Source organism: Oncorhynchus gorbuscha, linkage group LG06 (genome assembly GCF_021184085.1).
Source record: "Oncorhynchus gorbuscha isolate QuinsamMale2020 ecotype Even-year linkage group LG06, OgorEven_v1.0, whole genome shotgun sequence".
NCBI classification, from domain to species: Eukaryota; Metazoa; Chordata; class Actinopteri; order Salmoniformes; family Salmonidae; genus Oncorhynchus; species Oncorhynchus gorbuscha.
The window spans coordinates 57,193,657-57,219,368 of record NC_060178.1 but is presented as its reverse complement, the minus strand read 5'-3'; the positions used below and the strand labels follow the sequence as shown (position 1 = coordinate 57,219,368).

The following is a 25,712-nucleotide window of genomic DNA, read 5'->3' as shown; positions in this document are numbered from 1 at the left end:
TGCTGACATGTACAAACCATGGCATTAGGAGACGACAAGTGTAACAGTAGAACTTTAGACCGTCCCCTCACCCATACCCGGGCGCAAACTGGGGACCCTCTGCACACATCAACAACAGTCACCCACGAAGCATCGTTACCCATCGCTCCACAAAAGGCGCGGCCCTTGCAAAGCAAGGTGAACCACTACTTCAAGGTCTCAGAGCAAGTGACATCACCAATTGAAACGCTATTTTTGCACGAGCACCGCTAACTCGGTAGCCATTTCACATCCTTTACACTCACCCCCCTTTTGACCTCCTCCTTTTCCGCAGCAACCAGTGATCCGGATCAACAGCATCAATGTAACAGTATAATTTTAAACCGTCCCCTCGCCCATACCCGGGCGCGAACCAGGGACCCTCTGCACACATCAACAACAGTCACCCACGAAGCATTGTTGCCAATCGCTCCACAAAAGCCGCGGCCCTTGCAGAGCAAGGGGAACTACTACTTCAAGGTCTCAGAGCAAGTGACGTCACCGATTCAAAATCTATTTAGCGCGAGAAGCTAGCCGTTTCACATCCGTCACACAAGCAAATAAGAGGCAATCAGTAATTTCGATTAACCCTCCTGCTGTACTCCGTTCGAATTGGACCGATTTACAAGTTTTCTCTCTGAAACATGTAGTTCATTTAATATGATTGTCATAAGGTTCCGGGCATCTGAACACACAAAATACACTTGGATGATTTTCATTAAATTTGGGGTGTTTTATTTCACTTTTGTACACCTGTGGTGTTCCCCGACTGGTCATTAGAAATGAATGGGTGAGACTACAATTAATGTGTAGCATTTAGTTCAGGCACATGCCAATTCATCAGATGGACACGCTTCCTCTCCCAGACTCCCACATGCATGGATGCCATCTATACTGAGTATACCAAATATTAGGAACACCTTCCTCAGAAGGGTTGGGTTAAATGCGGAAGACACATTTCAGTTGAATACATTCAGTTGTACAACTGACTAGGTATCCCTTTTCCCTTCCCTAATATTGAGTTGACTCCCCCTTTTGTCCTCAGAACATCCTCAATTCGTTGGGGTATGAACTATACAAGGTGTCGAAAGTGTTCCACAGGGATGCTGGCCCATGTTAACTCCAATGCTTCCCACAGTTGTGCTAAGTTGGCTGGAAGTCCTTTGGGAAGTGGACCATTCTTGATATACACTGGAAACTGAGTTTTGAAAACACAACAGTGTTAGCAGTTTTTGACACAACGCAGTGCGCCTGGAACCTACTACCCTTTCAAAGGCACTTAAATATTGTGTCTTGCCCATTGTCTCAATTGTATCTAAGCTTGAAAATCCTTCTTTAACCCATCTCCTCCTCTTCATCTACACTGATTGAAGTGGATTTAACAAGTCACATCAATAAGGGGTGTCTCTAATGTTTTGTATACTCAGTGTATATGGATGTATGAGCTCTGTGGTAACTTATTAAAATGACTATTAATAATTAATAGATTACTAATAATTAATAAATTACTCTATGCAAAGGTATTTTTGTGTCATCTTATGAATAATGTTTTATTGACATTGGTCTCATTCCTAACGCAAGAAAAAAAAGTGACAATAGTACTGTTTGTCCATCTTGAGGCGCCATAGCCAGTATTGGAGTAACTACAATGTTGTTGATCCATCCTCATTTTTATTCTATCACAGCCATTAAACTGCAACTGTTTTAAAGTCATTTTGGCCTCATGGTGAATTCCCTGAGCAGATTCTTTCCTCTCTGGCAACTGAGTTAGGAAGAACAGTTGTATCTTTGTTTTGACTGGGTGTATTGATACACCAGTGTAATTAATAACTTCACCATGCTCAAAGTGGTATTCAATGTCTGCTTTATTTCTACCCATCTACCAATAGGTTCCCTTCTTTGCAATGGTATTGGAAAACTTCACTGCTTGACTGAGGGATCTTACAGATAATTGTATGTGTGGGGTACAGAGATGAGGTAGTCATTTAAAAAATCATGTTAAACACTATTATTGCACACAGAGTGAGTCCATGCAACTTATTATGTGACTTGTTAAGCACATTTTTACTCCTGAAGTTATTTAGGTGTGCCATAACAAAGGGGTTGAATACTTAGTGACTCAAGACATTTAATTTTTTCATTTTTTAGGGAATTTGTTTAAAAAATCTAATCTAAAAACATAATTCCACTTTGACATTATGGGCTAATGGTAGCTAATCCCAATCCGTACACATTTGCGCAACAGCAGCATTCAAATGAGGCTACAATGAAAACTAATGGGACTGTAGCGACTGTCCGGGGTGTGAACTAAGTTTCGATTCAGCGTTGATTGACATGGTAATGGCCCAATAGTATTGGAGAAAAGTTGAAAGTTGAACTGACGCTGTACGTTAAAGTGTGGCGTGTCCCGTAACGTACTGTGCCGTACAGCCTCTTTACAGCAGGTGTAGCGCTTCTCTCGCAGATTAAAAACAATAAATTATCAATGGTGAGTGTAAATTACTTGTGAGTTCATCAATAGTTAATTTAATCAATTGTTAATTATTCGGGTTATCACTGCGAGCCATCATGACTCTCAAAAACCGTGACAGCCACATCGCCGCCCTAAAAACCCTACACAAACTTTCAAATAGGTATGTAATGAGACATTATATAAACTCTTTAGAATGTTTCATTTACATTTGGGGTGATAAGTTGGCAAATTCGGGTGAAAAAAGCCATTTTACCACACTATCTCCCCCTTTCACTATGATGCAGTAGCTTTCTCTTTCCAACCAGCCATTTTTTAAAAGAGCAGATGTAGCTCCATTGCCTTCAATCATGCAGAGACGGGCAGCATGAAGGTCTCGTCATTGATTTTGCTGGAAAGGGGAGAAATTGTGCTTTACAATGGTATTCATATTACAGTTGACCTGGAAGTATTATGTTTTTGGGGCGCTTAAATAAGGTCAACTGTACGGAACAGCACGATGTACAAACGTGCGTTAGCTTACATTATAGTGTGTAGGCCAGTGCCCAAAAATCTCTATTCAATCCATTTTAAATTCAGGCTGTAACTCAACAAAATGTTGGTAAAGTCAAAAGGTGTGAAGTCACTGTAATTCATGAACCATTCCTTGTTAGCATGAACAGCACGTTTTAAATGACAACGTGATCATTGGACAAACCACAGTGTTTTTTGGAAACCTTATTTATTATGCTGTGGTTGTCTTGGTTGCGCATAGGACAGGTTTAAACATTTGTGATAACAATGTATAAACATCCTCTCATTGCGTGGTGTGAGCGGGGAATAAATATCCTGACTTGTTTGAGAAATGGTGCAGACTCACCCCAATGTTTAAAACTCCTAAAATGCACTTGCCTGGAGCTCAGACGCTCTGTCTAACTGTAATTCTAACATAGCCGGTTAGCCTGAGACAATGTAGTCTCAAACATATGTTTATAACATTTAACCCTTTTATTGTTGTGTGGTAATCAGTTGAGTGTGATTTTTATTCCAATGCGTATTGTTCAAATGGCCAAGTCCATTGGATATGTGAAGATATGTGTGAGTTATGAGTTTTGTCCCACCCCTCTGCTAGCCATTGGCTGTTTTTTGATAAGCTCCACGTGATGGTCTAAGATATTTGATTGGAGTGTCCTATGTTTACATTTGTTCGCTTGTTGTTATAATGATGATTGACTATTTTTTGGACTTTTTCTGACTTTTTCTGACTCAACCTATTGCTATTAAGTCTTTTTCTAGCATGTGATCTAATCACTGACACTATGGAAAGCAGCTGAGTCCTGGGATGAATTTCTTTGCTTCGGCTCAACGATAAAAGGGAATCGCGTCGGCCTGGCTGATGCCATCTATATGGATGTAGGATCTCTGTGGTAACTTGAATCTGTACAGGGTCAATTTTAAATTACTTCATGCAAAAGGATTTATTGTCCTCTCAGGCATGTTTTCTTATTTACATTGGTCTCCCTCACATAAGCCTATGACATCCTGTAGAGATTGGGCCTGGATGATCAGGTTACTGTAAACTTGGTATCATTTGATTGATAAATAGTGGTTGGTTTTCAGAAGTTAAAAATTAAATGAAGGTCTGTGGTTCTCTTATCCTGTATATTGTCCATTGAAGAAAGGTTGGATAATATTTTTCTCATTTCCTAGGCTTCTAGGCATCTTGTTGTTCCTGCTTTGCCTGGAAACTCTTGTTAATACTTGTTAATTCTTCGTATCTTAAGCGTTATGCCTTGTATGTGATTTAATACATTTTACAAGGTGAATAAATAATATTTGCTTTGATATTTGCTTCTTATGAATATTCCTTGATCTTAGTCAGCTAAACGCATAATACTTGATTGCACATGGTTTTTCTATAATGATAAATGGAGTCAGATATTCAGTTGAAAAGACTTTGATCATATTCATTGCATAGTGTTATTTATAATAAATGCATTGATATCAAATATTACCTCACTACATAACCATAACCATAAACCTAACCATAACCCCTAACTCTAGCTAATGTCAGCCACCTAGCCAAAGGTTAGCCATAACAAATTGTAATTTGTAACATATCATACGAAATGGAAGATGGACATCCACAAATTAATACATACTATATGAAATGTAAAATATCATACTGAATGGAGAGAGATGGATTTCTATTTACTATGTTACGTCTACCCCTGAGTCCAGGTTGCTAAAATGGGATGAAAGCTCCATTACCAAGGAGAGGCAGCTTTTACAGTACAGTCACTGAGTCATGGCATCACTTTAGAGGCTTTCTTTCGTCTACAGTCGGCAGATACTTCTGAATCAACCCTGGTTTTAAAGGCCCTGGTTAACGGAAAAAGAAATGACAGCATTTCCCTGAAAACACTGTATTCTTATTTAGCTATAGTTTAAGCATCTACTCCAACTCAATCAGACGGCTCTAAAAGTGTGCTTATACGACTTCTTGAATAGAAAGACTGATGGATGTTTTAAAGGCTGTACCCATAAACCATGTGTCACGCCCTGACCTTAGAGATCCTTTTTATGTCTCTATTTTGGTTTGGTCGGGGCTTAAGTTGGGGTGGGAATTCTATGTTTTGCGTTCTATGTTTTCTATTTCTTTGTGTTTGGCCGGGTATGGTTCTCAATCAGGGACAGCTGTCTATCGTTGTCTCTGATTGGGAACCATACTTAGGTACCCTTTTTCCCACCTGTGTTTGTGGGAGGTTGACTTTCTTTATGGCACTTTGCCGTTGAGCTTCACGGTTTGGTTTTGTATTATTTATTGTTTTGTCGGCGTCCTTCTTAAATAAAAGATCATGTACGCTCCCCACGCTGCACCCTGGTCCTCTCGTTTCATCAGCCGTGACACCATGGCTGTGTTCAAGTTATCCGGCCAAAGCAGCAACAGTTTCTGAGACAACTACATCTACTACTGTGGGCTGTATACTTGATCTGTAGTTACTGTACATACAGCTTATAACACTATTACATTAGGAAAAACTGTAATATTATTGATAACTTCTGTGCAGAACATATAAAATATAAATGGATATTTACAAGTAAATGACAGGGGCGACACGGATGAATAATATATTTGTCGGTTGTTTGGCTGTGCTTAGAGTCTTATTAAAAAATACATTTTAATAAGTTAGCTATGGTGTGGCAGCTAGAAAATAATAATACTTTCCTGATTCTTTAATGTGTTTTCATTTTAACAGCTCCTATATTCTTGAGGATCTTGGGGAACAGTTTTGTTGGCTAAGATGATACACCTGAACATACTGTGGTGGGTGAGTCCACATGCTGTCAGTATCCTTAAGGATAGGCACACTTGCATCTAGCAATATTTCCCAAAATGTATCACAAAATTGGCAAAGGATTTAAGTGATGACTTATCCTCAAAAACATTCTTAGGATGCCAGAGAGAACTCTACAAACACTATAAATAATTCAAATGCTTCCTATACGATTCCACAATACAGAGAAAGTTGCAGTTCAATGGAGCAAGTTGAGCTAATGCATTTTTTAAGTGAAAAAGTCATTGACAAAAAAGAAATGTCATGACTGGGATCTGTGATAACATCACTGCAAATAAAAACAGCACCTTATTGACACCTCAGTCTTTTCACACTCTGAAGTGGCAGACAGCTTTTCTGTATCTCTTTTTAATCTTCCTTGTTACCCTCCTTCGACAGCTGTCCTCTCCATAAAGGTGAATGTCACAAGCATCAAATCACTAACGCCAACAAATCCTCACAAACTTCTCCAACTGACGTGTCATCAAGGCTATGGGCTATAGATTGTGCAGGAATGCAGGACCTCAGAAACTTTGAATGGCAAATGATTATTCTCTATGCTAGGTGGAGATTTTCTTTCAGACAGAGGCTGCGTTTCCAAAGGTAACCGCCCCGTTCCACCCCCTCCTGCCCCCTGGAAGTCCCAGTGTTATGTTCTGCGCATGTGTTTCTTTACCTCTACCTAATGCACACATTTGTGACTTGTTTCAGGAAACTAGGCCTATGTGGCACGTCACTACTTCACAGGAGTGGCATTTTAAATGTCTTCTGGAACATATGAACTTCCATGTGCCTTAATAACAAACTTGTTACTCCATAAATATGAATCAAATTGTTAAATTACGAGCCTAGTAGGTTTAGCCACGGAAAAAGGCAGGAACCTTCCCACTAGCCATGACTGGCTGAGATAATGGATGGGCAGGACATGCCGGGAGATGAGTTTGGATTAGTCTGCCATGTAGCATGCTTCTGTCTATAACATGAGGTGTTCAGTATGTGTTGACAGTCCTTTCTACCGCGCCGTTTCTCAACAACATTGATGCCCCGAATTTAGCAGCCGCTATCGACAGATCAATTGGAAAAAGTGATGGGCTACTTTCTGCACCCACCACGGTCAGCGTGACTTGACACAATGCTGGCTAAACAAGATGTTTCTCCAAGTCTGCCGTGAGGCGTTCATCCACATATACAGACGGGTAAGCTAGCTACAATCTAGCTACATTTTCAGATATAAGTTTCTAATTTTGTCAGAAAGTAGTTTTTATTGCAAGTTAAAGAATACTGTTAGTTAGCTAGCGTTACGTGTTTGATCTGTGTAGTAATATTATTCAAATCAGAAATCCATTTTCATTGCTAGTTATTACCTAAGCTTAGCAAGCTAACATTGAACCTAGTTTGGTAGCTGCACATTTATACCACAGCTATGACAATGATGTATATGGGACAGCTATGACAATGATGTATTGGTAGTAGTATGAGTTGGGATTATGACAGTTCATTGTTTAGCTAGCTAGCTAGCTACATGTCTAAACAAAAAACTCCACTTCGAACGGATTATTACACGATCCATCAAACTAGCCAGGTGTGTCTGGGGGGGATTTCGGTCATATATTGTGTTTCCTGAACATGTGTACATGTCTAGACAATCGTGACCCATCCACTTAGCTAGATGTGGCTGGGGGGTAGTTATAGAATTTCCTTCACATCACCCATCAATTTAGACATTTGATGTGTTTACCATGTGGCCTCACATGTGAACCCTTAAAGAGATGGGTGGGGCTAAGGTTTAAGAGGGTGTGAACGATGCTGAATGGGTGTAGACAAAGAAGAGCTCTCCAGTAGGTGTACCAAATTTTGGGACACCTACTGGAAAAGTGGGGTTCCATCCAAAGTGTGGTTCCAAGTTTCAAAGCAAAATTACTTCCCCATTTTTCCTCAACTGCAATGTACAATATACAATTCTATGGCTTGGAATCTCTACTTTTATCCAATATAAAAAACACAATTTCAAATGTTCTACATAAGACCGAATTGAGGCAGTCAGTCACATTTGTGGTCACCCTCCATTCACATTTCTCACTGTCAATCATGAATGATAATTATTCAAGTTATACCAGTGAAACTTCCATGCAGAATCTGCATGCCAACCATTCTTCTTGAGTTATGTACAGTGTTGTTTTGAATTTTTTAGCAAAGCGCATATTTTGCCTAGTGGTGAGTGGTGTTGAGTTTTGGCCCTATTAGAGAAAAATGTGACCATTTGCACAACCATCATATAATCTCATAAGAAATTAGGTGATGTTTTTTGTCTTACAGTAACGTAATATTATGCTATTACATTATTATCACCTTTATGTGATGTAGAGGAGGATGAGTGGAGGGCCCCTCACTGTTAAGAACATTTGAATTATGTAATAACATTTATTTTTGGTATAATAGGTCTCCACTGCAAAGGTGTTTCATCAACCCTGAGAATATCTCCATGGCAATGTGCATGTTCTCTCGCCAGTCGATGGTTCGATTATGAACTTCAGGGGGTCACCTGGCTCGAAGAACAACTCTATAGCAACCAGTCATGATGCAAATTAGATTATGGTATTTGCTTTTTGAACTACTTCCAGACCTGGGTTCAAATACAATTGGAAATCATTTAGATGTGCTTGCTTCAGCTTGCAATGGAACCAATACAAATGTCCCAAAAATCCAGGCAGGTAAAAAGGTCACTCAGGTCTGGCTGCTTTAGATTGTTTCTCTCTTCCATTGAGCTTTGAATACTTGAAACCTCTTCCTCATACCCTGCAAACAATAATGAGTCGTTGTGGCGTCCCTGTATATTACGAAAGGGTCACTTAAAGTCATCAGGATGTTGTGTCATGGTCCCCTGGAGATTTTGTCTAGTTCCAAGGTTGGTCCCAAGGAAGATCCCCAAGGAAGATTTTAGGACATTCTTGGAAAGTTATATCATGGTCCCCTGAAGGTTTTGTCTAGTTCCCGATTTGTCCCGGGGACATCCCTGAGGACATATTTAGGACTTTCTTGGGATGTTGGATCATGGTCCCTTGCAGGCTGTAACGGTTCTCTTGTGGAGAAGGAGAGTCGGACCAAAATGCAGCGTGATGATGATTCATGATATTTTAATGAAGGAAAAACTATACATGAAGAAACTACAAAATAATGAAATGTGAAAAACCGAAACAGCCCTATCTGGTGCAAACACAAAGACAGGAACAATCACCCACAATACACTCAATGAATATGGCTGCCTAAATATGTTTCCCAATCAGAGACAACGATACACACCTGCCTCTGATTGATAACCACTCCAGACAGCCATAGACTTTGCTAGATAACCCCACTAAGCCACACACCCAACACCCCACAAAACCCCAAGACAAGACACATCACAATAAACCCATGTCACACCCTGGCCTGACCAAATAAATGAAGACAAACACAATATATTACAACCAGGGCATGACAGAACCTCCCCCCCTAAGGTGCGGACTCCCGGACGCACATCAAAACAATAGGGAGGGTCCGGGTGGGTGTCTGTCCATGGTGGCAGCTCCGGCGCAGGACATGAACCCCACTCTATCAATGTCTTAGTCCCTCCTTCTCGCGTCCTAGGATAGTCAACCCTCGGCGCTGACCATGGCCTAGTAGTCCTCACCCAGAACCCCACTGGACTGAGGGGCAGCCCGGACTGAGGGGCAGCTCGGGACTGAGGCATCTCGGGACTGAGGGGTAGCTCGGGACTGAGGGGTAGCTCGGGACGAGGGGTAGCTCGGGACTGAGGGGAAGCTCGGGACTGAGGGGCAGCCCGGAACTGAGGGGAAGCCCAGCATTGAGAGGAAGCACAGCACTGAGAGGAAGCTCAGGCAGGTAGTTGGATCCGGCAGATCCTGGCTGGCTGGTGGTTCTGGCAGATCCTGGCTGACTGGCAGATCTGGAAGAGTCTGGCTGACTGGCAGATCTGGAAGAGTCTGGCTGACTGGCAGATCTGGAAGAGTCTGGCTGACTGGCGGATCTGGAAGAGTCTTGCTGACTGGCGGATCTGAAAGAGTCTGGCTGACTGGCGGATCTGAAAGAGTCTGGCTGACTGGCAGATCTGGAAGAGTCTGGCTGACTGGCAGATCTGGAAGAGTCTGGCTGACTGGCGGATCCTGACAGACTGACGGATCTGGCTGCTCCATGCTGACTGGCGGATCTAGCTGCTCCACGCTGACTGGTGGCTCTGGCTGCTCCATGTAGACTGACAGCTCTGGCGGCTTCTTACAGACTGGCAGCTCTGGCGGCTCCTTGCAGACTGGCAGCTCCTTGCAGACTGGCAGCTCCTTGCAGACTGACAGCTCTTTGCAGACTGGCAGCTCCTTACAGACTGGCAGCTCTGGCTGCTCCATGTAGACTGGCAGCTCTGGCTGCTCCATGCAGGCTGGCGGCTCTGGCTGCGCTGAACAGACAGGAGACTCCAGCAGCGCTGTAGAGGAGGAAGGCTCTGGTTGCGCTGAACAGGCGGGAGACTCCGGCAGCGCAGGAGAGAAGAAAGGCTCCGGCAGCGCTGAGAGGCGAGGCGCACTGTAGGCCTGATGCGTGGTGCTGGCACTGGTGGTACTGGGCCGAGGACACGCACAGGAAGCCTGGTGCGGGGAGCTGCCACCGGAGGACTGGTATGTGGAGGTGGCACAGGATGGGCTAGACCGTGAAGGCATACTGGAGATCTTGAGAGCAGTGCTGGCATAGGACGTGCAAGGCTAGGGAGGTGCACAGGAGGCCTGGTGCGTGAGGCTGGCACCATCTTCACCAGCCGACTAACACGCACCTCAGGACGAGTATGGAGCGCTGACCCAGGTGCCATCAAATCCCCGACACGCTCCGTCGGGCGAATTCCATGTTTAAAACACCAACACAGCAACTCCCTCATTACTCTCTCCTCCAATTTCCCCATTAACTCCTTCACAGTCTCTGCTTCGCTCACCTCCAACACCGGCTCTGGTCTCCTCCTTGGCTCCTCACGATAAACAGGGAGAGTTGGCTCAGGTCTAACTCCTGACTCTGCCACACTCTCCCTGAGCCTCCCCCCAATACATTTTTGGGGCTGACTCTCGGGCTTCCTTCCGCGCCGCCATGCCTGCTTCGCCAACTCCATTCTCCGATAACCTGCTTCGCACTGCTGCAGCGAGTCCCAGGCGGGCTCCGGCACTCTCTCTGGGTCGACCGCCCACCTGTCTATTTCCTCCCAAGTAGTGTAGTCCCGATATTGTTGCTCCTGCTGTCGCTGCCTGTTGACACGCCGCTTGGTCCAGTTGTGGTGGGTGATTCTGTAACGGTTCTCTTGTGGAGAAGGAGAGTCGGACCAAAATGCAGCGTGATGATGATTCATGATATTTTAATGAAGGAAAAACTATACATGAAGAAACTACAAAATAATGAAATGTGAAAAACCGAAACAGCCCTATCTGGAGCAAACACAAAGACAGGAACAATCACCCACAATACACTCAATGAATATGGCTGCCTAAATATGGTTCCCAATCAGAGACAACGATACACACCTGCCTCTGATTGAGAACCACTCCAGACAGCCATAGACTTTGCTAGATAACCCCACTAAGGCACACACCCAACACCCCACAAAACCCCAAGACAAGACACACCACAATAAACCCATGTCACACCCTGGCCTGACCAAAAAATGAAGAAAAACACAATATATTATAACCAGGGCGTGACACAGGCTCCCTCAAGGTTTTGGGATTTTGTGTAATGAAGGTTTTTGTCTCGTTCCAGGTTTGTCCCGGGGATGTCTCCTGATGGTCGCAAAGAAACCTTCTCCCAACAAACAAACAGAATGTTCTACCCAGGGCACGTGCACCGTAGTTTCCTAACACATCACTCCTTGATACTGTTGCCAAGCCCATCAAGGCTCTGATTGGTGAACCACTGATCCAGTCAGCTCTTTACACACAAAGAGTGCTTTTAACTTAAATATTTAGCACACTTTGACATAAATGATTACATTTTTTATGTTTATTCATACAATAATTATATTTATTATAAACTGGGTAGTTTGGATACTGGATGCTGATTGGCTATAACAGCATTTAGCCGTATGTACAGTATGTGAGACTGTATCATGACTATGATGTTTATCCTTTTCACCTTGATATCATTGCACATTTTCACCTCAATAAAATGCCTACATCAACAATAGTTCAGCATGCCAATGTAGAAAATAAGCATTTAGAAAAAAAGGGATAGATTGTGAGTTTGGGAATAGAACAAAAACTGAGCTGAACATCATCCTACGGGACTTTTATGGTTCAGTGAGAAACATGAACAGCGAAGAATATGGGATTAGCAGCTACGCTGGACACAGAGCTCGTTTGAACCGGCATATCAATGACACCCCTCTCAGTCTGGCATGAAGTATACAAAAGGACACGAATTCACAACAAGCAACAATGCTGCCAAACACTGCAAAAAAGCTGCCTCTTTCGCAGATTTAAACAAACCATTGCTTCCGAACCACCATGATCCAGAAACTGCTGGAAGCTTGACTAGAGGCATGAGAAATATTCTCTGTCTTAGGACACAGATACTCAACATCTTCAAAATTACTGGAAGCGAGGAGATGGTGGAGCACTTACTGTTCTCTGACAACAAAGCAGCAGCTCCCCCAGCTAAAATAATCGCATTCATTTCCAGCAGCGTGGCACCAAAAACAAACGATTACATGGGGAAGCCAACAACAAATGATAACATGGGACAATTTTTCATTAAATAATTGCCATGTCTTTGTCATTCTAGAAGTAGCGCTAATGCTCGGTTTTTGCATACATTTAATGTAAGCTTGTGAGCTAGCCTGTGGTTATGTTGCAATGCAACCAGTCTAGCAACGAGACTTTTGACCGGACTACCTTTTCTGGCGGAATGTATTTATTATACATTTATTTCTTAAAGCAACATTTTCAATTTACATGTGTAGTTCCTTGCCTTTCTGTGTTGGCAACCGGTATATAAAAACAATAAGGTACCTCGGAAGTTAGTTTTTTGTTGGCTCATTGCTCTCTAGCGACTCCTTGTGGCAGGCCGGGTGCCTGCAGGCTGACTTCGGTCGTCAGTTGAACGCTGTTTCCTCCGACACATTGGTGCAGCTGGCTTCCGGGTTAAGCGAGCGGGTGTTTAAGAAGCTCGGCTTGTCGGGTCTTGTTCCGGAGGACACATGACTCGACCTTCGCCTCTCCTGAGCCCGTTGGGGAATTGCAGCGATGAGACAAGATCATAATCACGAATTTGGGGAGAAAAAGGGGGTAAAAATTACCACAAAAAATACAGGCGACCATGACACTGCTTCCCAAGAACATTCAGGGAACCATGACACAACCTCCCAAGAACGTCCTAAAACGTCCTCGGGGATGTCCCCGGGACAAACTGGGAACTATTCTATGCACATGTGAGTTCCAAAATGAGATTGTTACACAAACAGGACTGCCCTAAAACCAAGGCACGCTCTCTGCTAATGATCTATAGGCTATGTTCAACTTGTCAATTCCCATGATTTTCTAACAGCAGTTTGAATTGAGGTATGTTCTGCCTCCTCATTAATTCACATAAAAGAAGCCCATTTCACTGTGGAGGATCACTTACATTTTAGGCTTGCTATGCTAATGTAGGGTGAGGATTATCCAGAAGAGCCAGACAGATTTTTCTCTTTGATGACGGACGAAGTACTCCACCAGTGCTTCAGTCAGAACAGAATCTGGCAGAACTTTTCCTCCTGGTGCATTTTCCATTTTGCCTTCATTGTCATTTTCCTTACTAAGTGCCTTATTACATTATCATAATACAATTTCTGTATATTGTGTTGTCATTTTTACTGTGGCACACCATATTTATGTATAGGGCATAATGTATTCCTTTATAACAGCGGACACACAAGGTACTGATTTCATAACCTTTATGGTGTTATACTCAATTGTGCTTATGTAGTAAAAAAAAAGAAAAGTTAGTTCTGTAAAACAATGCTAATGGCGTCAAAGCAGTATTTGCTTGTGTTGTATCCTATTGCCGATTTCAAAACAACTGGGAACTCTGACTTCCGACTTCAGTGCGTTCAAGACACCTAGGAACTCTGGAAAAAAACGAGCTCCGACTGGGAAAAATCTTTTTGAACGGTCATCCAACTCGGAATTCCAAAAGGGAACTCAGGCCTCTGTCTACAGCTCCAACTTTCCGACCTGAAGATCGCAGACATGATGATACTTTTCTGAGTTCCCAGTTGTCCGGAAAGCATCATAAACACATTATTTGAAGCTGCCCTGGTCTTACCGTGACCATTGCATTGGCCTGTGTATTCATTTGACCTGCATAGCTCTGTCCTGCCCTACACCGTTGGTACTTGTAATATTGTTTTATTTCTATATCTTGATATTTTATTTTAAATAGCGATAATTCCTCTTTATTCTGTACTTTCAGAAACCACACACACACACACACACACACACACACACACACACACACACACACACACACACACACACACACACACACACACACACACACACACACACACACACACACACACACACACACACACACACACACACACACACACACACACACACAAAGCTGTTTATCATGTCTGCCTTATCCACTGCCCCCATTTTGTAATTATAGCCAAGCGCACACTCTCCCGTCAGGTGGTCCACCCCTGTGGCTCTCTCTTCTCCTGTAGCTCCAAGGTATAGTGATTGGTCTACTCCACTATGTCTCCCACCAGCTCCTCTGCCAGAAAAGTTTGGAGCACTCTGCCTCAGAGGGAGATGGCCAGGGGCTTTGCACTCCAGACTGGGACTAGTCAAAGCCAACAGCAGGGCCAAGAGGGGTGAAATGATGTGATTGGCTGCCAGTGTGGTGATACTGATGATGTGTTACCACAGATGGTTTGTTTACTGTATGCTTTACCCTGGAAACTAATGTGACCCTGTAGAAACTAATGTGACTCCGTAAAGACATTTGTTATTATAAGAAGCTAAAATGTTGAGTAAATTACCTGTAAAAGTAATATATTGGAATATTCTGTTAATTAATTGTGAAAGCACTGTTTTCCTATTGAGATATATTGCATTGGAAATTGTACACTGTCTCTTCAGAAAATAACATCAAGTTGAGAATTCCATCATGCAAGAGGTCAGTCAGTACCGTGATTGCTATCATAGAAGACCTACACTACTAAAACAAAATATGTAGTAATTTAACCAAGCCCCTCATATAAAGTTGCCAAAACAAAGATGGACTGGAGTTGTCAGTCATTTCAAGGGTGTTTCCGGTCTAAAACAAAAATCAAGATGTGAAAATGTTAAAATACCTACAAGAGAAGACTGCAATGGGAAGAAATACATAGCTAGCTAGCATGCATGATCCTGTGGCGGATTTGTTGTATGGAGGAGAGAGAAACTACCAACCGTTAGTTGTCTTGTTTTCTAGCTGTGAACAATCCAAGTAAAGGATAAAAATGTCATCAGAAAGGGAAAATGTTGTAGTCGAAATTGAGAAGAAATTGCCTGAGTGAGACATTGCAAATTCATTTGAGTAGAGCTATGATTCAGTACTGAGAGAGATTGATCTTTTATTTAACTAGGCAAGTCAGTTAAGAACAAATTCTTATTTACAATGACGGCCTACCTCAGCCAAACCCTGATGACGCAATTGGGACTCCCAATCATGGCCGGACGTGATACAGCCTGGATTGAAAACCAGGGACTGTTGACCACTGGGACCGCTTGGACAGAGAAGCAGTGCCTTACACCGCTGAGCCACTCGGGAGGTGAGGTTACTCAGGTGAAAGATCAGGGACTTGCAGTGCTTTTGGCAGTAAATGATCAGATTGACAGCTTGGGAAACGTGGGTGATGTTGTTGAAGATGCATCAGTACATCAGGATGGGGATCATGGGCAGCCGGTTGTGTTTGACGCCCTCTTGTGGCGGATGATAGTACTACTGCTACAGGCATTTCTTCTCACAAACCAGCCAGTGCAATTGAGTCAGATAATAACCCAATACGAGTGCAGGTGTACATCCCACGTACATAAAATAGTTCTGAATCAGTAGTCAGATTGGTGAAGTTGGCCAGAAGGATAAATTGAACTTCAACAGTCTTGAGATGCAGATTGAAAGATCTGAAAAAAGTCTATGTTGAAGGTGAAATTGTTGAAGCTGTCATTCAGTCGATCTTTCCAGAGGTTAAACTCATTGACCAGTGAAGTTCAAGAACCCAAAGAAAACCCTATTCAGTTCTTAGTGCATACAATAGGCATCAGACAGAAAGTCTTCTTTGCATCAGAACGAGCTAAAGCTGGATTTCAGTACAACCCAGAATTGATCCAAACACAGTTCTTGCAGACAGTGATGACAGGTCTCCAAGATGATGTCATATCTGGAGATCTCAAGCCTAGCTTACAGGACCCAAATGTGAAGGACGAGACATTACTGGAGAAGATGAATACTGTCTACAGTCTGGAGATGGAAAAGAACATCAAAATGTCAGCCTTATTGAAGAGCAAAGAAGCTAAAGTAGTTGCAGTTCAGCAAGAGGAGAAAAATTGCACAGAACAGGTCAGTGGTCTTAGGAAGGGGAATGGTCACGCACCTAAACGAATTACACTGATTGAGAAGCTTAAAGCTGGAAACAAAGCCATCTGTGATACTCTTCAATACCTCACCACAGAAGTAGCCAGCCTTTCTCAGACCAATAGGACAAAGATAGGGAAGTACCACTCCAGCAACGTACAAAATAATATACTCTGATGGTGGTGATGGTAAAAGCAAACCAGGATGCTGTCAACAGTGTGAAGAGTCCAACCGTGAAGAAGAAATGGGCACTGTTACAAATGTTTCAGTAATGAACACTTCGCTGTAGGCTGTCATAAACGAAGAGAGAATACTGCAACTAAACTATACTGTCCTTTCATTGTCACCTGTGTTTTTTTTCAGCAAACTTAACATGTGTAAATATTTGTATGAAGATAACAAGATTCAACAACTGAGACACATACTGAACAAGTTCCACAGACACGTGACTAACATAAATGGAATAATGTGTCCCTGAACAAAGGGTGAGGGGTTCAAAACCAAAAGTAACAGTCAGTGTCTGGTGTGGCCACCAGCTGCATTAAGTACTGCAATGCAGCTCCTCCTCATGGACTGTACCAGATTTGCCAGTTCTTGCTGTGAGATGTTACCCCACTATTCCACCAAGGCACCCGCAAGTTCCCAGTCATTTCTGGGGGGAATGGCCCAAGCCCTCACCCTCCAATCCAACAGTTCCCAGACGTACTAAATAGAATTGGGATCCGGGCTCTTCACTGACCATGGCAGAACACTCACATTCCTGTCTTGCAGGAAATCAAGCACAGAATAAGCAGTATGGCTGGTGGCATTGTTATACTGGAGGGTCATGTCAGGATGAGCCTGCAGGAAGGGTACCACATGAGGGAGGAGGATGTCTTCCCTTTAACGCAAAGCATTGAGATAGCCTGCAATGACAACAAGCTCAATCTGATGATGCTATGACACACCGCCCCAGACCATGAAAGACCCTCCACCTCCAAATCGATCCCGCTCCAGAGTACAGGCCTCGGTGTAACGCTCATTCCTTCAACAATAAACGTGAATCTGACCATCACCCCTGGTGAGACAAAACCGCGACTCATCAATGAAGAGCACTTTTTGCCGGTCCTGTCTGGTCCAGTGACGGTGGGTTTGTGCCCATAGCCGGTGTTGTTGCCGGTGATGTCTAGTGAGGACCTGCCTTACAACAGGCCTACAATCCCTCAGTCCAGCCTCTCTCAGCCTGTTGCGGACAGTTTGAGCACTGATTGAGGGATTGTGCGTTCCTGGTGTAACTCGGGCAGTTGTTGTTGCCATCCTGTACCTGTCCTGCAGGTGTGATGCTTGGATGTACCGAACCTGTGCAGGTATTGTTACACGTGGTCTACCACTGCGAGGACGATCAGCTGTCCACCCTGTCTTAGCCGTCTCACAGCATGGACATTGAAATTTATTGCCCTGGCCACATTTGCAGTCTTCATGCCTCCTTGCAGCATGCCTAAGGCATGTTCACGCAGATGAGCAGGGATCCTGGGACACTTTCTTTTGGTGTTTTCCCAGAGTCAGTAGAAAGGCCTCTTTAGTGTCATAAGTTTTCATAACTGTGACCTTAATTTCCTACCGTATGTAAGCTGTTAGTGTCTTAACGACCGTTCCACAGGTGCATGTTCATTAATTGTTTATGGTTCAATGAACAAGCATGGGAAACAGTGTTTAAACCCTTTACAATGAAGATCTGTCAAGTTATTTGGATTGTTACAAATTATCTTTGAAAGACAGGGTCCTGAAAAAGGGATGTTTGTTTTTTGCTGAGTTTACTAAAACATGTGCAGCTGAAACAGAAAGACAGTTGCCACTTTCAAGGAAGCAAGAGAGAGCTGCCAAGTTTTTAGGACAAAGATGTCTAGTCCAGTGCTCTCTTGACAGAATCAACACCTTGTTGATAACAGTTGTCCCTGATGTGATATAGTGGTTGTAGGCCTCGCTATTCCCTCTACCGAAAATGGTAGAAAGATAAACAAACCATCTGGCGGCAAATCATCAGTAATTTTATCACACCGGCACGGGCATCTTGTATCAATAAATCACTATCAGAAAATGGTTTGTGTGGTAATCATTTCTTTATTTATTGTTTTTTCATGTTTTCAAGTACTAGTGACAATTCATGCATTCCGATTATTGCATAGATTGTAATGGACGCATATGATGTGTGTAAAATATATATTTTTACGGTTGTATGGATTACGATGAGGTAATGGTAAGTTATTTTCCGGCTATGTGTGGAGCCATGTTTCTTGACATCATTCAATGTGTTCTGGGTGGCACGTAAACGTCTGTCAGACCAAGGACGTTACAGCAAAATGAAGTGAAGGGATGGTAGAAGTGAATGATGGTAAACAACACACCCACGTCACATTTAACATGCATACTGCAAGAAGACCCAACTCATCTGGTCACCTCTTATCTTTGGTTGACACAGAAAAACAAACATGGTGGCTCGCACAAACTCTATCCACCGTGGGATTACTTGAGACTTTTAGAAAGTATTTTGCTCAATTATTTCAATCACTTGTGAGCTTCCCATGATGTGATGAATTGTAAATAGTAATTGGTATTAGCTAATACATATTATGCTTTCTATCAGCTGAGAGTTGGCTAAATATGACGGCTTGTGTCAGCTCATTTTTACTCAGTTAGCGCTAGGACTAATGTAGCCTACATTTTCCGATGTGGATGAGAATTATGTTATGCTGTTGCTACTGTGAATGTCTGAACATTACATCTAAAAATAAACTTCTCACATTAAGGACATAACCTTGTCAAAACTGAAAAATGTTCTATGAAGAAACATTGGGCAGCTCAAAAGCTGCCTGTTGCGTCAATCGTAACTAGACGTTCTGATGAAGTGTTCTAATCACATCGGTTTGCGCATAGCTGCAGGGACCACTGTAGAATGATCACATCCCTGTGTTCATACATGTTAAGGGGCTAGACAAAACCTCCAGGGGACCATGGCACAATGGTCCAAGGACGTTCAGGTGACCATGACACAATGTTCCAAAAACATCCTAAAAAACGTCCCCAGGTCATAAAGGTTCCCCTTAGAATGTTTCCTTGGGACCATCATGTGAAGTTCTAAGGATTAGTAAAATAAAGGTCCTTCTAACAGACTAAAAAAGTCCTGACGTTGTCCCCAGTAACATACTGGGAACGAGACAAAGGTCCCCCAGACAACGTTCCCTTGGGACAATCACACAACGTTATTAGAACATTCTCAGAACTTCACATGAATAACCTTGCGCCGAAACCCTTATTAAGAGACCTTGTAATGAATGCTCAGGGAGAAAATAGGGTAGATTCATGCGCAGAGAGCGACAGATGTTTATTAGGTTTATTAAGCCTTCGCAGAAGACAGGAATTGTGGTCACAGGCAGGCAATGGTCAAACACAGGTAGGCGGTCAAAAACAAACAATATCTCACAACCTTACAAAAATAAAGAAATTAACTAAGTAGGGAGCTGATGAGACCAGGTGAGAAACGAACACAGGTGAAATCAATGAACAAAAATGAAAGACAGGGCTACGTTCCAGAACACAAAGAAACTGGGCTACGTCCAAGAACACAAAGAAAAAGAACACAAGGTTGACTAAGAAAAGAAAAGCAGAACCTTACAGACCTACTGGGAATGTCACTGAATGTCCTCAGGACGTCCCCAGTTTTCTGGGTAATAAACATCTTGTAGCTGCAAATCAATAAAATAAATCAGCTACAGTTCCTCCTCTCAACTCCAATCATGTTAACTACCCATGATGCTTTAATCACTTTTTAATCTCCCCCTCTTCCCCCCCAGTGAAGACGATATTTACATAATCAATTATCATTCCAGCTGTCATCCCTCCATAGGGTGCAAGAGTCATGGGACATTTACAGCTGTTTCCAGAAGATCAACCACACTTGAGCGGAGAGGTTATTGGTACACAGGCCTATGTGGGATGAAAATGCTAATCGATTCAGTATGCTAGTGTGGCTGCCCAGAGCGTTACAAAGAACTATACTTCCACCATTTATTATTGAGGGAAGTATCCACAGTAAGGTGACTGGAATCTTTATAGAAATAGTCTGGGGGGGTGGGGAGTGGGACATCCTAAAAACTAGAAAAATAAAGGAAAAAAAACTACATTTGAAGAAAAAGAAATCAGTGTGTTTCTCTTTCCACCAATTTTACCAACTGTGTATAAAGGATTATACTGTATTATCAAGGATTATACTGTACTGTCAGAGAGAGAGAGAAAGAACGAGAGAGAGAGAGAAAGGGAAAGAGAGAGGGATGTAGAGAAAGAAAGAGAGAGATGGTTGGGGAATGACAACAGAGAACAAGGAGATTAGGTTGGAGTCATTAAAACTCGTTTTTCAACCACTCCACATATTCCTTGTTAACAAACTATATATTTGGCAAGTCGGTTAGGACATCTACTTTGTGCATGACACAAGTAATTATTCCAACAATTGTTTACAGACAGATATTTCACTTATAATTCACTGTATCACAATACCAATGGGTCAGAAGTTTACATACACTAAGTTGACTGTGCCTCTAAACAGATGGAAAATTCCAGAAAATGATGTATTGGCTTTAGAAGCTTCTGATAGGCTAATTGACATAATTTGAGTCAATTGGAGGTGTACCTCTGGATGTATTTCAAAGCTTACTTCAAACTCAGTGTCTCTTTGCTTGACATCATGGGAAAATAAAAAAATATCAACCGAAACCGAAACAGAAAAACAACTGTAGACCTCCACAAGTCTGGTTCATCCTTGGGAGCAATTTGCAAATGCCTGAAGGTACCACGTTCATCTGTACAAACAAAAGTACGCAAGTATAAACACCATGTGACCACGCAGACATCATACCGCTCAGCAAGGAGATGCGTTCTGTCACATAGAGATGAACATACTTTGGTGTGAAAAGTGCAAATCAATCCCAGTACAACAGCAAAAGATATTGTGAAGATGCTGGAGGAAATAGGTACAAAATAATCTATAGCCACAGTCAAACAAGTCCTATATCGACATAACCTGAAAGGCCGCTCAGCAAGGAAGAAACAAACTGCTCCAAAACTGCCATAAAAAAAGCTGGTGACAAAGATCGTACTTTTTGGAGAAATGTCAACTGGTCTGATGAAACAGAAATAGAACTGTTTGGCCATAATGATCATCATTATGTTTGGAGGAAAAAGAGGGATGCTTGCAAGCTGAAGAACACCATCCCAACCGTGAAGCACGGGGGTGGCAGCATCATGTTGTGGGGGTGCTTTGCTGCAGGAGGGACTGGTGCACTTCACAAAATAGATGGCATCATGAGGTAGGAAAATTATCTGGATACATTGAAGCAACATCTCAAGACATCAGTCAGGAAGTTAAAGCTTGGTCGCAAATGGGTCTTCCATATGGACAATGACCCCAAGCATACTTCCAAAGTTGTGGCAAAATGGCTTAAGGACAACAAAGTCAAGGTATTGGAGTGGCCATCACAAAGCCCTGACCTCAATCCTATAGAAAATATGTGGGCAGAACTGAAAAAGAGTATGCGAGCAAGGAGGTCTACAAACCTGATTCAGTTACACCAGCTCTGTCAGGAGGAATGGGCCAAAATTCACCCAACTTATTGTGGGAAGCTTGTGGAAGGCTACCTGAAACATTTTAACCAAGTTAAACAATTTAAAGGCAATGCGATATTTGGCGTAGGTGTATGTAAACTTCCGACTTCAACTGTAAGTGTTACAGACTGTTGGCTAACCAGCAGCAGGCCTGTCATTCCCGTAGAGAAGAGAAGTGCATGTCCTTATGGCAGACTGCTCTTGCATTATTTAACACCACACCACCACATTTTTACACCACCATAGAGCCCAAAGCTCCGAACTCACTGAAGCACACTGTGTCACACATAAATAGAGCACAAAGGAAATTGGCATAAAGAGCCTCCCTTTGTAGCCGCCTAGCCAGCAATTTATGTGAATGTAGCTACTGTAGTAATTACTGTAGGGCACCATATATGCTTGATGCTTCTATGCACACTCTTCTCTCTTCACTCTTGGCAGGAACTAACGAACCATGTATGTCATAAAGTATGTAGAATTAACTCCTTGTGCATAACAGATATTGGAGTAAGTCAAGGCAGATTGAACTGTCCAATTTATTTCTCTATCACTTTTTCACAAGCACATGCACACACATGCAAGTGCACGCACAAATATGCACACACACACACAAATTACAGAGGGGATTTCCTAGACTCTAGGGAATCCCCACTCTGTAATGTGTGTGTGTGTGTGTGTGCGTGCGTGCGTGCGTGCGTGCGTGCGTGCGTGCGTGCGTGTGTATGTGCTTGTGAAAAAGTCAGAGAGAATAAATTGGACAGCTAGAGGGTCATGGACCCGCTCATGGTTTGTATCATTCTTAAAAAAATTAAAATGGGCTCAATAATATTAGAAATATAGTTAATTTAATGTTCCAAGTGTCATTTGATTCCTGCAACAGTGGGGTTGTATTCATCAGACAACAACAAGGAACTAAGACTATTGCATACTGTACAGACAGTGTTGTATTTGGCCTACTATTTCAAACTCTACAAACACTCAAATACATGTACTCTAGCAAGCTGAGACAAGAGTTGTACTGTACCTGCGAAAGCCACCTGTCAGAGCCAGTATAGCATCGGGTGCGATCCAGTGGACAGTCTCTTTGATGATGCATCCAAGAGCTTTGGCCTCGGCTTTACTGACAGCCTTGGAGATGTCACTGTAATACAGGAAACCTGAAGGGAAAATGTCCAAATCGGTCTGTCTGAAGTGGGCAATAGTTGCAGTAAAATTGTGGAGGATGTACAGTATAGTAATTTACCTGTAATTTTGGAAGTATTCAAGAATTTTGTGGATTTTCATAACATGTCAAATATATAATGAAATAACAATAAATATGAACTAGAATCACAAAGCTGTTAAATAGTCTCCTGAGTATAACCTATCAACTTAGTGAATACTTTTGCTGTTTAATAGAAAGATTTCAACATGGAATATATTTGATGTTTTATACGTGCTGATGTAAAGCTACATGAAACTTATCATGCTGCATGACATACTCATGTGCAAATTAAATGTCTCATACATGGGGAATGCATTTAACACTGCACACCTAAGTGCTAAAGCTCTCTAAGCCACAAAAAATACAATTAAGAGTGAGAATATAACCTAATTGATGTTCAAGGACAACAGGTATTACTCTAAATTCATGTGACAATAAGAAATATGCTATTTTCTCTCTCCTGACTTGCCCTCCATTTCTGTACTCGCCTCGCCTTTCCTCTCTACCTTTCTTCTCCACTCTTCAGAGTTGACAATCATGGATGTTTCAAAATATATACTATATATACAGTATATACAGTATATACAGTATATATATATATATATATATATATATATATATATATATACAACATATTTAAATATAACATATAGTGTCACAATATAAGAACGTCGTATTCTAGCTAAGACAAAAAAGGTTCACGATCTGGGTTGCTCTTTCACAAAAAACTGCTCAAGAGCGACAGAGAATGCTGAAACTCTCTAACTTCAGCTTAGTTTACTGGAAATTTCACCTGCTTCCAAATAAAACGTATCTGAGTAGAAATTGAATTGAATAAAACATTATTATCCATTATAGAACAGATAACAAAAGAGTGGTTTAGGAAGACTTCACCAAGCCAATGATAAAATAACAAGGGTACCTTAACACTTCAATTAATAGCCTGGGTGTTAATTTGCTTAAATCACTGAACACTATTAGAGACAGGTTCTATTTCAGCCAGGGATCTATTTCCATAATGCACACAGCTTTTGCTCATTTGCATAGTTAATTGTTTGATTCTAGCATTCACTTCCAGCATTTTAATCCATTTCTTAATTTCCTGTGCTAATGTATTATTTACACACTGTGCCACGTTTCTTTTGTGTTAGTACCAATGTTCCCTAAAACAAAATTGCCACCAAGCACATTTAAAAAAAAAAAATTAAATGTACATTTATTTAACTAGGCAAGTCAGTTAAGAACAAATTCTTATTTTCAATGGCGGCCTAGGAACAGTGGGTTAACTGCCTGTTCAGGGGCAGAACGACAGATTTGTACCTTGTCAGTTCGAGGGTTTGAACTTGCAACCTTCCGGTTACTAGTCCAACGCTCTAACCACTAGGCTACCCTGCCGCCCCAGTTTACTGAGCGCAAACTTGAATGTTGTGAAAATTCTGTGCATTTACTGTGAACACAACCCGCCTTAAATTGTAGTTTCAGACAGTGGTCAAGTACGCTCCTGTGGCTATTTGATCAGAGTGGTCTACCATCAAAAACAATGGAGAAAATGCATCCCATAACATTTGAACATTCCATCATTCAGCCTACAGCAGCAGCCAACGTGTAGTGTTCAATGTCGGCCTACATTCCATGACACTTTTGAAAAGAACATGCAGGGCTTGACATTAATCCTGTTTATTCACTAGTTCTTCAGACAAGGAGGTGACTGAACATGTTGTTGTGTTTGTTTGATGCACGAAAGCACTTTACAAAATAAAATGCATTATTATTCCCATACCATTATTACAGAGAATCAGACAATGTATGCTACAGTACCATCTGCCTACTGGCTATCTAGTTCCCCCTGAGGTCTCAGCTTCTCTCCGTGAAGTGCTAATTGTCTGGGGGTCTACTGCTGTGGTAAATAACCTACTCTAGGACATTACATTAACATAATTAGGGACTGTTTTCAAAAATAGTATCAGATTAGTGCAGTAGTACTGATCTAGGATCCTCTCTCTTCATATAATCGTATTCATCATGACCTAAAAGTGTAAACTGATCCTAGATCAACACTCCTACTCTGAGACTTTTTGTGAACACAATCCCAGAGATAGAGATACCAGCAGAGTTCGTTATAGTAGTACTGTCTGCAGTTTGGTCAATATGAAATGTAAGTGCAGCTGGATATTTATGTTGTGATATCAAAAGAAAGAGAAGAGGTTGTGTGCCATTCCTGTTCATACCAGCTCTCTGCATCCTGTTCAACTGGATGTTGGGCTCGGTCAAAATCTCCTGGAGTGAGCGCAGCCCTCTGCGGTACCACTTCTCAGCTGTTTTGGGTCCAACCCCGAACACACTGGTGAACAGCTGGCACGGGAGGACAGATGTACTCAAGAGAACATATTGTCAGATTGGACCTCTTTGGGAAGCGGAATTACTTGTACTTGTACTA

At 42.2% G+C, this 25,712-nt stretch overlaps 1 protein-coding gene across 2 annotated transcripts in view; it reads right to left on the bottom strand.

The window, feature by feature from the left end:
• Positions 1-25,712, bottom strand: part of LOC124037185 (DNA nucleotidylexotransferase) — a 143,414-nt gene that overhangs the window by 75,452 nt on the left and 42,250 nt on the right. For both annotated transcript variants that reach the window (XM_046351855.1, XM_046351854.1), the window contains exons 6-7: positions 25,504-25,627; positions 23,096-23,228 (exon numbers count right to left, since the gene is read on the bottom strand). In XM_046351855.1, the coding sequence (XP_046207811.1) occupies positions 23,096-23,228; positions 25,504-25,627 (257 nt within the window). The remainder of the gene's footprint in view (positions 1-23,095; positions 23,229-25,503; positions 25,628-25,712) is intronic.